At 43.5% G+C, this 17,669-nt stretch overlaps 1 protein-coding gene across 4 annotated transcripts in view; it reads right to left on the reverse strand.

Annotated features, from left to right (window-relative positions):
- Positions 1-17,669, reverse strand: part of plxnb2b (plexin b2b) — a 294,038-nt gene that overhangs the window by 53,445 nt on the left and 222,924 nt on the right. For 3 of the 4 annotated variants that reach the window (XM_037767568.1, XM_037767567.1, XM_037767569.1), the window contains 3 exons: positions 3,700-4,835; positions 1,807-1,995; positions 1,530-1,655 (listed from right to left, as the gene is read on the reverse strand). In XM_037767568.1, the coding sequence (XP_037623496.1) occupies positions 1,530-1,655; positions 1,807-1,995; positions 3,700-4,833 (1,449 nt within the window). In that variant the 5' untranslated portion in view covers positions 4,834-4,835. Of the gene's footprint in view, positions 1-1,529; positions 1,656-1,806; positions 1,996-3,699; positions 4,836-17,105; positions 17,111-17,669 lie in introns of all 4 variants that reach the window. The other variant, XM_037767570.1, reaches the window with a different exon arrangement.

Raw genomic sequence — 17,669 nt, forward strand, 5'->3', positions numbered from 1 at the left:
GCAGTTGAAGAACGAACCATTCGACTGAGCTACAGATCTGAGTACTACTTGCTCCACTGATTGTACCCCAGTGTTTCCCACAAATAGACTTTACTTGGGCGGGCCGTCCAAGTATATAAACGGCCGCCAGATTATATTCTTATTATATAGAGAACGACGCCATCCGCAATTAATTAACTCGTGGGCAATCTCCCCTCGCTGTATCTGTTTGTTCTGCTATCTCATGAAGGGTCTACTGACAATTGTACATGATCTGCAATATAATCTAATTCCGTGTGAAACGCTGTACCATATATATATATATATATATATATATATATATCTACATATACATGTAACAGATTCAAGGTCAGAAATATATTGGTTATATTATGATTTGACAGCAGTTATTGACATTTACTCGACTTGTGAGAGAGATATACTGAGCAAGTCGTTTAAACTTTGATCTATCTGTCATCTGGTTGCATTATCTACATATAAAAAGAATAAATATATTCAACTCTCCCACGCACAACAGGAGGAAATGTATCACGTCCTTTCAGTAAAAGCTAGTCAATCAGTATGTGAATAATAATACTCTCTCTTCCTGTGTCTCACACGTCAACTTTAATCAATACAGCTGTCGTACTGCCGTTCAACTCTTTACGCACCTAACTGCGACCAAAAGAATATTCCTTTTTAGGCTTCAAGCCTACTTTCTTCAGTTTTACATGACCACAGTGATTGTGTCTTGGGCTCTGAACGCTGCCAGGTAACCTACACGCAGTCGTAGGTGTGGAGGAAAATATTGAAAATATTGAGTATCGCGATATTATGTTTCGTGATACTGTATCAATTCCAAAAAAGACTATAGATTTTTAATTAATCGTTTATAGGGATGCACCCATTCCACTTTTTTTCAGACCGAGTACAAGTACTTACATTTGGGTACTCGCCGATACCGAGTACCGATACCGAGTCACGATACGAGTACCGATACGAGTACTTCTCTGTGCCAAAAGACCCACGGCAGGCTGGGGAGTCCCGCATACGAGGCGGTGCGCCGCGGCCAGCTCTAGGTCGGCTTGGAAAGGCCCGGGGAGAAAGGGTTTCCCGGGGCCGTGACCAAAGTGCTCGCTGTGCCCTCTCTCCCCGCGGACTGTCCTCAGTGCGCCCCAACCGTGTTGTGCCCCCAGGGCGGGGCTCGACCCACGTGAAATTCGCCAGGGGTCTGCGGCGATGTCTGCAAACCACCCGACCCGTCTTGAAACACGTACCAAGGAGTCTAATGCACGCGCGAGTCAGAAGGTGCAAGCAAAAACCCTGTGGCGCAATGAAAGTGAGGGCCGGCGCGCGCCGGCTGAGGTGGGATCCCGGCCCCGCGAAGTCGGGCACACCAACGGCCCGGTGCCGTTGTATCTCAGCCGTTTTGCGAGTACGAGTACATGAGCACAGTATCGGACCCGATACCCGATACCGGTAGTCTGAAGGTCTCCTGTGTAGAGGCGTGTTATATGATATGTGTTACAGAAGGGCCCTGACGTACACACCTTCTTCTCTGTGGTAATGTAGAGGTGGCTGAGACTGTCGTCAAAGAAAAGGTTCTTGTTGACCTTCTCTCCCATGGCGTCACCAGGAGCTTTACTGTACATGTCTGGGTCCCCGGTCAGGTGCACCTGGAGAGAAAACACAAGGTTTACGCTGTCAGACATAAAGTCTTTAATGCCCCCCCCATCCTTGCTTCCCTCAGGTAAGACTAAAAGCTTTAAAAGGAAAATAAAATAAAGTGGAGCAGAGAAGAGCAACAGGTCAGAAAGACATCTCCACCTTGAAGACCTCCCCCTGGGTGTTCCCCAAGAAGGCGACGGTGTGATCGTTCTCCACGGCGACGGCCACAGCGGTCAGAAGGCCTGGCCTGGCCCAAAACGCTTTTGCCTCTAAGGCGAATTTGGAATTGCTGGCCAGAGGGGAAGGCAGGAAGTCTCCACCACACTTGTAGTTTGCCAACGTATCTTTCTACAAAAGAAAAGGAAGAACAAAAAGGATGATGACACATTGTGATCGCGTTAATCCGAAGAATACGAGATGCAATCGAACCCTTTAGCAGCCTTGTGGGTGCTCTACTAAATAAACTATAAAGTTCAGTAACAGGTCAGTAAATAGATTTAACCATGGGCCAGTTTTCGATATGTTTTGTTAGAGCATTTCTTTTAATCAATAAAGAACAGCTATTCTCAACCACTTGTGAATTTTGTCTTGTAAATTTGCCACTATATCATTTCGCAAATTTAGGAGTTTTCTTCCCTTAAATTTATGACTTTATAATATTGCAAATTTGTGAGTTTTTTTCCCATAAATTTACGAGTTCATAATATCGCAAATTTGTGAGGTTTTTCTCGTAAATTTGCCACTATAATCTCTGAGAATATCTGAGTTTTTTCTTGTAAATTTATGACTTTATAATCTTGCAAATTTGTGAGTTTTTTCTCCTAAATTTGCCACTTTAATCTCAGAGAATATCAAAGTTTTTTTCTTATAAATTTACAATTATATCATTTTGCAAATTTAGGAGTTTTTTTCCTTAAATTTATGACTTTATAATCTTGCAAATTTGTGAGTTTCTTCTCCTAAATTTGCCACTTTAATCTCAGAGAATATTCAAGTTTTTTTCTCATAAATGTATGACTTTACCACATCGCAAATCTGTGAGGTTTTTCTTGTAAATTTGCCACTTTAATCTCAGAAATTTAAAGTTTTATCACTGAATATTATCCCCCTCCCTAGCTCCATAATTTTTGAATTTATTTTTTACCAACAGTCGGCACTTAATATGCAGTCATACATAACACATATTTACAGCCCGGTTATTTTTTCTCTTTTATTTGGGAAGGTGGTCCTCTGAATTTTTTTAATAATCAGAAGTGTGCCTTAAATTGCAAAAGGTTGAGAACCTCTGATATAGAAGAACAACATAAAAACAAAAAGCTCTACATACATAATACATATTTATAAAAACAGTTTGTTTAATTAAGTCATTTTTCTCATTCTTAAGTTTGAGGTAACGGAGTTACAGCAGCTTATGTTAATACTCATTGAGCAAAAAGAAATGACTGATATATGCAAATATACGTTCTGTGTTCGACTACGAGAGATTTGATTGATGGGATATCCACACATCATGAACAGTGGCTTGCTTCATTTATGGTTGAATGAAAACACGGTTGATATCGCATCCATTTCTGTTAAGAGTGACACAAATTTGTGTTTTTTGAGACGTGAATCTGTTCTGGTCAAATGGGCTAAAGCTGGAATTAAAACAGTCTGAATTCATGTGGGTATCTGACAGTATTGGATGTTACAAAGTCATATTTATCAGAATTTGCTTTGTAATTACGTTGTTATCCACAGCAAATATGTGAAAAAATTAAAAGAGTTTTGATGTCAACTATGAAAGATGATGGTGATTTGCCCACCACCGCTATATGGTGTTAATGTGGATGAGTTCAGGGAATTGGGGAAAAGAGACACGGAAGGAGGGAAGATGTGTGAGACAGAACAATAAAAAACAGGATCTGCAGAACAAAGTAAACAAAGACATTAAAGTAGTGACACGTCTCTGCATTATTGATCACTGCAAAGGGAATTCTTCAAAATCAAATCTCACTCACATCCAAACTGACTTTTTAAAACTTTAATCAGCTGACACAGAGAAGCCCTTACCGCAATTTTTGATGTGCAGAAGTCATTTTTCGATGATGCGTAGGGGATGTTCACGGCGGGGAACCCGGAGATCAGCCCCGAGTCGCTGTAGCAGGCGCTGATGATGTCAATCAGTCGCTCATTGATGGAGTTGAGCGGATACATGCAGAGAGCAGAGTTGTTTTCGTCCTCATCTGGACTCGCCACCATGAACAGAACTTTGCTCCACGGGACGACCTTCCCATACTTACCGTCTTCGGTCATGAACCGCGCCAGCTCTTTTCCCGGAGAGGCCACATACGCAGCTTGGACTTTGTTGTATTGGTTTTTATCACCGCAGTTTAACTGGAGCTCCGTGTGGGAGTAGTAGTTGTGGTCGTTTTCGCAAAGACGAGATACAAAGGTCAGGTTTTTATTATCCGAACCGTCGAGCGTCCTCGAAAAGAGGAAATATACAAAACCATCATCTTTGAAGACGTGGCGGAAGTCGTGCAGGTACTTGGGAACAAATGGCGTCGTCTGTACCGTGGAGGCCTCGATGATGCTCTCAAACACGACCCACTCACGGAAGTCCTGAAGGATTCGTGTGCTGATGAGTTTTGTGCTGTCAAGGCTTCCGTAGCCCTTCCCGACAAGAAACACACTGAAGGTGTTCCCGTCGTCTTTTGAGTAGTAGTGGGACATGACGCCCACCACGTTCACGTTGTCCTCTATGCTAGCCACGTAAGTCCTCTCTCCTTTAATGTCACTGTAATACAGCTGCTGTTCCACGTTGGTCAGGTTGAGGAGGGAGCAGATGCCTCGGTAGCGGCTGCCGCAGACTATGAGCGAGCCGTTGGACCGGTGGACCAGCAGAAGCTTGTTGAGGTTGGGCATTGACTTTATGTCCTGGCAGGCAGAAGCAGGCGGCGTACAGGCCCGGGAGTCGTCTTTGGGGCCCGTATCGAAACGAGCCTGCCGCTGGAGCGACGGCCCCAGCTGGTAGATGGCGTTGACCGCCCCCAGGTAGATGCGACCACTCTCAGGGTCCTGGACCACATTGTTGATGGAGGTGTCGGAGATGAACTTCACGATGGAGAGTTCGCCGTTCTCCTCCTGGGCTCCTGAGACTGACCAGCAGAAGAGAAAGAGGAGGAGGGAGACCCAGCTTGCCATCTCTGGAGAGAACAGAAAGGGAAAGAGGCGTTTCATTATTAATGCAGTTAAATGCACACATAAATGTACATTAACCATCAGCAACACACGACTGCAGTGGAGAGTAGGTGTGTGGTTAACATACAACACTAAACACACACTCACAGATGCACGCTAATAATAGATAACCCCAATCACGAGGGTCTAAAGGAATAGTTTGGGATATATACGCTTCTAAGCTTTCTTGCAGAGAGTTACATGAGGAACTTGGAGTCAGGAGATGTTAACTTGGTGCTTTTTCACTTTGATTTTTGTATGGATTAAACCAGGGGGGCCCAAACGTTTTCCCTTGGAGAGACAAAACTGGAACTCAATGATGGGCCACGAGCCAAAAGTAAACACCTATTGTATTGTATGGTTAAGATGCAAAATTGTACTAGGATCCCAAATTCCTCTAATTGAATATTCTTTTAGCTTTTACATAGTTATCCTCTTAAATCCCAGTGGTGGATGATTTTACCTTTGGACAGAGGCAGACTTCCTGTTTCCCACTGTTTCTGCTAAGCTAAGCTAAGCTACCCATCTCCTAGCTCCAGCTTCATATCTTCTCATCTAACTCTCAGTAAGAAAGTGAATAAGTATATTTCCCAACATGTCAAAGTATTCTTTTAAAAGGGTTGGCTGAATTCACAACGATTTGTTTTCTCAATGACCCTTTGGCACATCTAGCCATGCAGATAATTTGATTTTATTTGGCAAAGGATTTGCGATATCCGTCTCACCCCAAACCAATTGGGTTGAATTCAATTTTCTTTGCCTGAACAGTCAACAGATGTCATTGTGAACTGTTTACTTTGGGACTGTTTCTTTTGGGAAAATTAGGTCCTGTGAAAACTGTTCACAGCAAGGTGTGTGGATTACTCAGAGTATCTGGCATCATTTATGGGTGTGTTGAATTCCTTCAGTGTTTAATAGGGTTGGGGGGGGAAAAAGATACAGCATAGTATCGTGATATTTAACGTGACAATATTTTATCAATATACCGGCATCAAGTATCGATCTTTTATTGTCTACACTATTAACCTCTTAACAATCCGACGGCCCGCTTCTGTCTTTCAGAGGTTGTAGCGGGCTCAGTCTTAAAGCTAGAGTGAAGATACTGGTATCATATAAACCTACAAAACCTAAAGAATCAATGATACCAACCATGATTTGTTGGCTTGTCGGGAAGAACGCTAAATAACGCTCCAAAGTTACGCTAAAATTTGGCGAAATATTGTATATTTGTGACATCACAAATGGACAGAAATCCTGACGGCTTGTTTCAAACGCACAATTTCTGAATACGCGCTGTGTGTATTTCTCCTTATATTGAGCGTTTTGATAGTTTAACAGCACCTACATGGCACTTATGGGACCTTTAAGCTAACATTGTGTAGTGCAGCTGTTTGTGTGCGACTTCCTGCTCCAGTTCTATAAAAAAAAGACGGTTTATTTTGGATTTAATTGACTTAATATCAGAAATGATCGCTGGTGAAAAAAAAATCAAACTGCTCCATGCTCTCAATAACACAACAAAATCCTATTTAAAAACCTTGGATCCGTTCCAGCTTAATTTGCACTTTGCTTTTTTTTTTCTTCCCCTTCAACAACACCTCCCAGCACTATGTGCACAGGAAGTACACCGTTTAGTCTCAGGAAACATGATCACACAACATCCCTGTAAAAATACAGACAGCATCATGTATACCGGCTAACAGCAGGTGCCTGTCGAGTCCTCGCTCGCTGCTGTTTGCCCAGGCTGTGGTAAATATGGAGCTGCATGTGGCTTTGAAGCAGCTATCGCCTGCACAGCAAATGTGCGTGTATGTTTGCATGCTCGAATAGTATCCTCCTTCGTATTACATTTTGCCGGTCAAGACCGCAGGCACATTTGTCAAACTGAAAACCCCTGATGAAACTTCCAGGAGGTCGCTTTGCCAACGCTGTGTTTTATTATGTTAACCTGCCTTCTCTCACTGGACTAAGTGGGGAGACCACTGATTAGACATTTACCCAGAGGGGATCCTGTTAATTTCACTGGCAACTCCCATCAGCATTTAAGTGCCGACTACTCGATTTGATGATTTTATTTTTCTTCCTATTTACTGCCTCAGTCCTTCTCTCTCCCCCCGACCCTCCGCAACCAATTTCACTGCGTAAATGTATCGTGCCCTTTTCAAATCATAGCCTTAAATATTTTAATTAAAACTGAAATGGTGCAATAAAACTCTGCTTATTCAGGACAGAAATGTGTGTGGTTAGAGCTTTAATTATGAGGGAGGGGTGGTCTTAAGATTTAACTAAGAGGAGCAGACAAAAGAAACATTTAAATTGAGTCTACATGCACATTACAGGGGTTGGACAAAATAAAAGGAACATCAACAATTTCAGCTCCGGAGTAACAAAACTTCAATTACAAAGACGGATCCGCCCGGGCTAAGTTGAATGACAATTACAAACATGTGTCAGCTTTAAGAGGCGCCTAACAATAACTCACTTTTATGTTTTGAGTTTTTCAAGGAAGCGCCGCGGAAAAAAACTGCATAAACTGCATAAACTGCAAAAACGTTCCTCGCAGCCTCAAAATGTTGACAATGTAAACAAACGCAGTGAAGCCGCACTGACAAAGAGCGGTGGGGAAATTGTTCACAGAGAGACGGAAGAAACGGCCTTAAAAATGATCGCAGACTTAAATGAACACCTCTGTGAGGCAATCTTGGAGTAATAAAGTTTGCTCTGTAAAAGTGAGCTTCACAAAGCCGTACTTAGGGTGTATTTAGGGCAGGGCTGCCTTTTGGCAATAACGTGTGAGACGTTAGAGCTAGAATGCAGGTGGCTTTCTACTGAAGGCATGAACGACAATAATCACAGAAAAAATCCATTTAAACCACAATAAAAGGGAACGCTTGAATGCACCGCTTGTGATAACTGATGTGTGTCATTTCTGGGCTCATTATTTGACACTTCAAATGTGCACTGAGGGTGTGAACTTTGAGGTGTGAGAAACACTGACCCACATCTTATTTGCTGCCTTCAACCACCTTCATCAATTAAACCTTTTATTATTATTCTCTTCTTTTAAATTCACTACCTCTCTCTGTTTCTAACTTTCATTTAAAGTAAGGCTGTCAAAGTTAACATGATAATAACACGTTAGTGCAAAACTTATTTCAACTTGTGATTTCTAGGTTGTATCAGGCTCAGTTTTAAAGCTAGAGTGAAGATACTGGCATCATATGAAACTAGAAAAACCTGTCGTATTAACTTGTCGAGAAGGAGGTTAAAGAACGCTCCAAACTTGAACATGACCTTTAATGTGCACTTTGTTATCTGTTTGTGGAAACACCTGACAGGAAAAGCTAGCGTTTTGTAACTTCATCAGCCGCTCCTGTACGTGCAAATTAAACCTACTGTAGAAATGTGCATCTACAAAACGTCCGAAAATAAACAACAGCTGTTTTTTTTCTGCTTTTGTACACAACAAGGAAGACCATACTGTCTAAATATTGGGTGCGATTGTAAATATGGACAGTAATTGAAGCATGACTGCCTCTCTGAATGTACCTCCATTGTGTGCCAACCGCCAAAAAAAACTGTAATATCCATATTCCCATCAATTCGCTCGGCCATGATACGGACCGCACAGAGAGACTCCACAAAAGGTGGATTATGTCGATGGTTTCTGTGACAGAAAATTACTTGATTCCTTTGACTTCCACTCAAACATGCTGTGACAATGCAACTTTCTCAGCCCGTAATGTAGAATGCAAGGACAATGTCTCGGGGTGCTCATTTAGGTTTCAGAAAACTACAGTTCCACTTACATCCATGACTTCAAAGAGTCCTTTTCAAATCCTATAGCCAGCCCTCGATCAGTAAAAAAACCTCAGATGCTGCATTGTGGGTCAGCGCAAACGAAATTCTTAACATATTTCAAAGGAGCCTGTTCTCTCCTAGGATGTCTCCTTCTGTCGCTCTATCACTTTTCATCCTTTTTTTTCACGGGCTTAATCCTGAACGCTGGAATTAAAGAGGCTTCAAAGAGCTGAGGAGAGGCAGACGTCTGGTGGGGGTGACACAGGTGGAATGAGGCCCATTTCTCCGCAGACCGGCCCACCTCTCCTTTCTCAACATGTCTCTAAGCTGCTGTGTGAGAACATGGCAAGTGGGCATATATACCATCCAACACGTGGCTATTCTGAATAAATGAAAAAAAAGCTGCTAAATTTAGCGACTGCGTGCCGCATCAGCCTGCAGCTAATGAAGCCTCCGATGGCTTGGGATAAATAATAATGAAACACATCACATGCTAATGAAGCTGGCACATGTGAAAAATGTGATCCTGTCAAAGACACAATTGATGAATTAAAACTGCCAGATTTTTTTAGAAATCTCCCCTAACTCCTCTGCACATTGTTCACTTTAGAGTTAAAGGAAAAGGACGAATGTTTTCACAGAATCCTTGAACTGAACTGACTGTACTGAATCCTCATCGTCACTGAGCCAATCAATACCTTTAGAAGTGGAGCTCAAAAGCTTTTTAAAAGACCACAAAAGCCACATAAACGACAATGTTGCGATAAAACTGCAGCAAATAGGTGGTACCACAACTAATAACCTGAAAAGATTCAATCCATTATTTATTTTTTTCATTTAATTTTCTAGTTCTTTTGTCAAGACGCTGAATGCTAAAGGTTGGTGGACTGTTTAGCTAAACAATAGACTGTATATAAGAAGTGGATTAGTGATGTCAGTTTTGAAACCTCGAGTTCGGCATTTTGGCCGTCACCATGTTGGATTTTTGCAACCTGAAGTGACTCGAGAGAGTGGAGTTAAGTACAACCGAACGCTGAATAACGCCTCATCCATACTGGGAACTTTCAGGAGCGCGTGGCGGCTGCGTGATTCATGCGTTGGGTGTTCACATCAGCTGCATTTCAGCTGCATGTCTGCTGCGTTTTTGCTGCTGCTGTCAGCTCTTTCTGTCTACATAGAGTTTGCCTTTCGTAATGTAATGGCCATTTCATTTCATTATAAATGTCATTTATGTTTATTTTAGACAGAGAAAGGTTAAGAAACGAGTGGTAATTTGTAAATAATAGTAATAATCCACATTAAAACCCGGTACTATATTCATTCATGGAGCTCTGCAAGTCACTGCATGTTCTACAACACTGTCCTGCACATATTTCAGAATAAAAGCTTTGTGTTAACAAATGAAGGAATTCTGTCCACAGAAAAAACAACAATAAGTCCAGCTGGTTTCGCAAAGATAGACTTTGTCCTGTCCCTGACGAAGTCTAATATGTTGTATTTTTATAGATACATTAGAAAGCTGTCAACAAACCAAACAAGAAAAACATGTAAGCAGCGGCCTTGTTTTTGTCGGCTACTGAACTGAACTGACAGCAACAACACTGAAGAATATTATGAACAGTGATGTGATCGCTTAGTGAAGGAACTTAATAGGCCCGATTTGATTCAGCAAAGTGATTCGTGATTTTCCACCTCGAGTTGATTTCTATTGTTGGAGGGAAAATAAACATTAAGAGAAAAAAAAACTGCTGAGCCACCTACCGCCTGCAGAGGCTTGAAAATAGCACATGAAGGTGTGTCTCTTTGTTGGCTTTCTGGTCATTACACACACTCCTATTTTTTATGACAACTATAGTGCCATCTCTTTCAACCTCCCTCGACAAGTTAGGACATGTCTGGACAGGAAAAGAAGCTCTCAGCAGAGGAAAATGAAAGATAATTGAAAAATGGCAGGTGTGCACACAAACACACACACAGATTCACGGGGCTTAGAGATACACGTGCATGCACCGATACGTGCACCAGCGCAGTTTGAAGTGCTGACAAGGTAATCCCACTCCGACCACACAGAGACACTCTTCTCTTCAAACAAGCCACGCTGTGTCTCTTTGACACTGGGGCACTAAAACCCAGCATGGCAGTCCGCATGCCTCTCGGCCAATTCTCTCACCACGCAACACCCACACCTCCCCCCCTCCCTCCCTTTTTTCTAGGACAACACCCACCAGGAGGAAGTCTACAAGCGTGCCTGAGAGAGGGAGCAAGAGATCAGGAAGGAGAAAACAAGAGTGTGTGTGTCATGATTAGATCACACACACACACAAACACTTGCTGCGTCTGCTGACCTGGCAAGTTTTGAAGCAGCGTGAGTACTCCTGCTCTCACTCATTAAAACAGATACGGGAAGAAAACTGATATAATAAATAAAAAATAAAAAAAACAGACGCCCTACCCCGAAAACATAATAGGATATCACCCCATACTGCGATCATTCATATTCAGCACTTTCTTTATCGGAGAGCTGGCTTTGACAGATGCCATGGTCTGACATTGATGTGGGGTTGTGGCGGTGGGGGGGTATCTTCACATTGATGCCGCTTTCAGTGTTATAAAAATGAACTGCTATTAAATTACTTGCGTGTCCCCAGAGGCCTTGGGGGATGGGCGGCGAGGGAGGTGAGCGAGGGGTTAATGCTCTGAAGTGAATCGTGTCATGTCTCTGTCAGTGTGTGTGTGTGCTGATGATAAAGTGTGTACAAGGCAACATGACAACGTGGGTTAGGAGCCATACAAGGAGCCGGAAATGAGGGGCGGATCTCCATCCTTTATTTTCCCGCCGTCCAGGGAAGGGAAGGATAGGCAAGACGAACAAGTGGCATTGTTAAAAGATGAAACATAAAGTGGGAGAGAGAGAACTCCTTTCTCTGCATGTCTCCCATCTTTTTTTTTTTTTTTTTGACATGCAAACACTCTTGTCCCATCCTTAACGGGGAAATTGTTTCACGAGTTGGCTGTTGTGACGACGACGGCGATCCAATTTCCATATGAACAATTACCCTGCCGTCAGGGTTGGCAGTTCATTTATTTCAATTTGACTGACTGGGGAGAACCATGCTCACCAAAGCAGCCAGCGCAGCCATTGTATTCAGGGCACCAGGCGGGGGGGATTGATGGGCCAGGTCCATTTCAGAAGGGATCCAGCTGCTCTGGCCTAAATATGCTAACACCTTTAAAGTTGGCCTGTGATCCAAGGAGTGAATCACACTTTGCTCTCCTAATATGTGTGTGTGTGGGTCCCAATTCTCACGCCTGTGTTCCTCTTGTGTGTCTACATGCCCTCTTGTGTATATTTGTCTGTTTTGATGTATGACCACGAGTCACGGGTGCGAGCGTACCCCCCCCCACACACACACACCATCCTTTTAGGCACAGCACTTTTCCTCATTAGGACTGATAGGCTGCTTGTGTGTCTGTTTACCGCTCCGTCACCATTTTCAAGGCTCCTGCTATCTCGCCTCTGCCAGCTGGACACTTGAGCAGCGAGAGCGCAAAAACACACACAAACCACACATTTAAATGTGCATGTATGTGTGTGTATCCCTACACACACACACACACACACACACACTCTCGACTACACTTTTCATACCTTTCTCAGCAACCGACCTCAATGTCTCTTGTAATCTCTCAATCTCTGTTTGTCTCTCAAACAAACACACAACCTCTCTGTGTCTGGGCAGCAGCACTAGCAGCAGCAGCAGCAGCAGCAGCAGCAGCAGTTTGGGCTAATCTCCCAATGCTAACTGGCCTCCCCCCCCCCCCCAGCTGGATGTCGCGGCTCTCCAGCGGGACGGAGTGGCTGTTTGCTGTGTGGACACAGCTGGCGGATGTGGGGAACCTGATTAAACGGTCTGGCCTGGCGGAGGAGAGCTACTTTCAGGAGCCAATGGCTTCTCCCCGACATCGCCGCCACATCCAGACGGTTGCTAATACACACAAACAGTTGTAGGGGGCAGGCATGCATACACAAGCTCGCTAATCAACTCGACTTGCTCACAGATATATACACCTGAGAGCCAACAATGTCGCGGCGTATGAAAGATGCTGCCCACATCCACAACCAGCGCTGCAACTACAGATTGTTTTCATTATCAATGAATCTGCTGATGTTTTTAAAATAAACCCATAAATAGTTCAGCTTATAAAATGTCAGAAACTTTCATAGTATAAAGACACCATATCAAATCTGAGTAAAAAAGTCACTATGTCAAAGAGCTACTACGGGGACTAACAGCAACACACATGAATACAATTGGACTCATTAGCTTCACAAGAGATCAGCTTCACAGTGATACCCAATTTATGTAATTCTAAGACTGTTTATGGACCCCAGTATGTAGAAATATTCAAATACACCATTTTAGAATAGGCGAAAATAACACATTTATACTGCATGCAAAAAAACTGCATGTGATGATCATAAAGTAGGCATGTCTGTAAAGGGGAGACTTGTGGGTACCCATAGAAACCATTTACATTCACATATCTGGAGGTCAGAGGTCAAGGGACCCCTTCGAAAATGGCCATGACAGTTTTTCCTCGCCAAAATTAAGCGTGACGGTACGTGTCCACAGGATCCGTCCTTTCCACGCTCCCCATTAATTGTCTATGTAAGCAGCCGTGCAATGCATTCTGGTAGCGTCACGACGCCTGCTCCTCATTTGCATAAAGCTGAGGTCCAGGCTACTTTATGCAAATCACAGGCGTCCGACGTGACTCGCCGCCTCTGGAAACTCCCGAGAATCTTTTAAGATAAACGTTGTCGATCCAGAATAAAGACAGATTCAGCAGCTGCATGGATTATTTCTCGCCTCAAATGTTTTCAGAAACACATTTCAGTGAACTATTTTCTTGAAATATGAGAAGGAAGTTTCCAAACGAGCCTCCATGTTGTTTCCGGTTTGAAAGCTGAGGAGCAGCAGCCCACAGAGGGAAAGCGTTCGTCCAATCAGGTGGGAAGAGCCTCGTTTCTAGTGGCAGCCCATCAATCGTCCAATGCTGGGAAGCGTTGCATCCCCTCGCGATTACAAAAAACGCCCCTGTGGACACAAGTTCGGAGCGTTATTTAACCTCCTTTGCGACGAGCTAGTATGACATGGTTGGTACCGATGGATTCATCAGGTTTTTCTAGTTTCATATGATGCCACTATCTTCACTCTAGCTTGAAGATTGATTGCGTTAATGCGTTAAAGAAATTAGTGGCGTTAAAACGAATTTGCATTAACGCGTTATCGCGTTATCTTTGAAAGGCCTCATTTAAACCAATATAACACTGCAAATCTCCACATTTGAGAACCTGGATCTGGCATACACGTTCTGCTTGATAAATGACTTAAATGATTAATTGATGAAATTTGTTGCAGGTTAATTTTCTGTCCATCAAGTTATCGTTTAGTCGACTAATCATTTCCCAAACTAATTTCCTTTGTGACACATTGCTTGACGGCTGCAGGGCGTTTCTTTTCTCTCCCACTCTGTGACAGACTCTCTTTAAAGAATGGGTAATGATTCACTGTCTTGCTCAAGGGCACTTCAGCAGGTTTGATGCTTGCTCACACAGACACACACACACAGAGGCTTAAATCCCTGCTTCCTCTGGTTGGAGGGCAGCTTCTCTAATCCATACAGCACCCTAAGGCGATCCTCTGCTCGCCCCTCCGCTTACGTACAGCGTTGCAACACACATGCAGCCACAATTAAGAAGTCAGGCAGGCAGACTGACTGCTGGGAAGGAATCCATTACACACCTTATTGGTTATAATGATTTCACTTCACCAGCATAAACGCCAATGAGCCATGAAGGTATCTTGTAATGTGGTTTAGTCTCAGTGCCCAGCTTTAGTTTGGTTTCAAGGGGAATACTGATCTTATGGTGACTGATTGCTCGCCTGACCTCTTATGGGAATTCACATGAAGAACTGTGTAACGGTGGACGAGGAGATGTAACCGATGTGTGTTTTGGGAAACATGCCTATTTGCTTTCTTTCCAAGAGCGAGATGAGAAGATTGATATCATGTCTGTGTGGTGAGTACAGAGGTGGAGCTGGGACGTGTTTAGCCTAGCCTAAAATAAACACTGGAAGCAGAGAGAGAGAGGCAGCAAGCCTGGTTCTGTCCAATGTGAAAATATCCTGCTTCCAACACCTCCGAAGCTCAGTAATCAACACTTTGTGTCTCGTTAGTTTAATCAGTGAAAAAACGACAATTTTCCTTTTTTGGTTTGTCCATCTGTCATGTACTTTCTATGCAGCATCTTTGACTACAGCGTGGGTTGGTGAGCATAGGTGTGCATGCTACCTGGTAACCTCACTATGACGATGGAAAGAGTCAGTGTTATTTTTTTCCATAGACTATTTAAAAAGTGGTCGTAGCTACCATGATGTCACCTGTCGGTTTGTGGCCGATTTGAAGCCTCGAGCTCAGCTTTTTGACCATCTCCATCTTGTTTTTTTGCAACCAGAAGAGACACGAGAGGGTGGAGCTATACGTACAACGGAAAGCTGAATAAGACATTTTTAGGCGACCAAAAAGTTTATAATTAACTTTCACAAACTGAAAACGCACTGTAAAAAAGTTCTACGATGAAAACGCGGACAACTCCCAGACCGGACAACGCTGTGGTAGCAACCTGTCAATCACAAGGTAGCCCCGCCCTAAAGCATCCCCTGCTTTATGGTCTATTTGACTCCAAATGGGACCAAAATTTACTAAATGAACATCATGCTGTATTTAAGAAGATTTGAAACTAGCGACTGAGACCATAAACTCATGTTTACAATGTTTACTGAGGTAATAAATCAAGACAGAAGTAGGCTCATTTTCTCATAGACTTCTATACAATCAGACTTCTTTTAGCAACCAGAGGAGTCGCCCCCTGCTGGCTGGTAGAAAGAATGAAAGTTTAAGGTGCTTCAGCATCGTCTTCACCTTTCAGCCCCGGAGGTTGCTGCCTGCTTTTTTCATAAACACTCTTTTTGCACATTTAAATGCAAGAAACCAGAGAACTCAGGTTATACTGTCGTAACCCGGTCACCGTCAGTAATCAGACGTCTTTCCTGCCACAGACTTTATTTTGAATTTCTTACTTAATTCAACTGACTGCTTGCTGCTTTTTTTTTGGCTGTGTGTGTCTGTGACTGAGCAGATTGACAACGCAGTGAGAGGACAGACGGACAGAGCGAAGCTGCTCCTCACAGCATGAACGTGTTTAAATTTATCAAATAAATGTTCAGCCAGGAGAAACAAACTTATGTAGACTTCTAAAAGCATACTTTGTGTTTCAGTTTCAGTCGGACAAGGACGCATCACTTGTAATCATTAGGTGTAATTATCTGTCCTTTCATCCGCCTGCTCTGCTGTTACTTGTCTGAACTCTTCCTCCTGCACATGCATGCTCCTAAAAATAGCAGAATAGAAACTTAGTTACAAGAAATCGGCGTTTGCCAGGAGATACTTATCTAGCAGGTTGAAATCGGGTTTCTTCAATCCTCTGCCCCCGTTTACATGACGTCAAAGAAATCAGCCGACTGGAGAAAGCCCAGTGTAACCTGGTTACTAATGTACACACTGTTACAACAAGACATCAGGACGCTGTGCACGCAGTCACTGCACCCATCTGTTGTTCGCCAGGAAATAGTTCCAGCAAGTAATTCCCTCTAAACCACAAGTTGTTCTTTTTTTTCCACAGAAGTGTGTGCATTAAACAAAGAGAAAACACACACAACATGTTGAGCTATTCCTTTAAACACAGGTAGGAATGTGTATGAATAGAGCACACAGCTGTGAGAGATGAAATCTATCTGGTTGTGAATGAGCGAGGGAGGTAACCTCAGGAAGCAGGAAGGATTAGAGATGATCGAGAGAGAGAAAGACAGGACCAGAGGGAGGACAATCACACGCACGTTACTGACTGAGTCTCAATGGTTCCCATTGTGAGAGGCTGGCAGGTGCCTGTCACTTGTCAAGATGAGTCAGAGGGTGGATGGTGACTGAGCATTGTGACGGCGGTGGCATAAGCGTCGGCTGAGGCCCGGAAAGATTCCAGCTTTTGGTAATGACTAACAGCTATCAGGTAATAGCCCAAAGATTAGCCAGCTCTCCTCGGCATATGGAGAAGAAGGTCACGTTTGGAGCTTAAAAGGTAATGGCTAAATTAGCGGCAAAAAATACCTCATAAAATTAAATAGCTTCCAGCGAGAAGGAGTACTTTCTGCTGGCCGCGCAGAAGGAAATAGACTGGGCTACTTTTTAATTAGTCGGACGACGAGAACTAATCACAGGGAGGGGTAGAGTCTGATAAAACCTCGACACAATACCTCAACTCACAACACCTTCTAACTTCCTCTTCCTCTCACAAATGTTAATGAAAAACCCACATTAGCTTGGACTACCTCAAACACTTCTCCTTAGTGTCACACACTTCCCACCGAATGTTCTTGATGCTATTGAAACCACTCTGCACTCTCATCCCCCTTCCATCCACCAACCCCTCACTATCTTCATCCATCATCTATCAGCGTTTCAGCAGCCGGAGGGGAGAGAGCTGCTAAGCAGGGCCTGACTAATGGCTAAACAAACACCATTATCAGGCCTCGGTGGCCGAACGCTGAGCTACAGGAGCCCCAGAGCAGCTGAGGCTCTTTAATACTTAATCCCCGCTGCCCTGCTCTGCTAGCGGACGCTCTAAACTCAACTAGGATGGGCGGCGCCGAAGGTCGACTAATGAGGGAATAAGCACAAGAACATGAGAAGGAGGAGGGTTGAGGTATCGTCATGCATACATGCACACACGTGCACAATCACTTGCAGCAAAAAAGTGAGTGGAGAACAGACTGTATTAAGAGGGGCTAGACAGAAGTGTGGCCCACTCGTCTTGGCCAATTCCCTCTCTAAAAAAAGGCTCAGGGAGAAGTTAATGAGCCTGTTACAGCCCCACAGTT

This window comes from Sebastes umbrosus, chromosome 4 (genome assembly GCF_015220745.1).
Source record: "Sebastes umbrosus isolate fSebUmb1 chromosome 4, fSebUmb1.pri, whole genome shotgun sequence".
NCBI lineage: Eukaryota > Metazoa > Chordata > Actinopteri > Perciformes > Sebastidae > Sebastes > Sebastes umbrosus.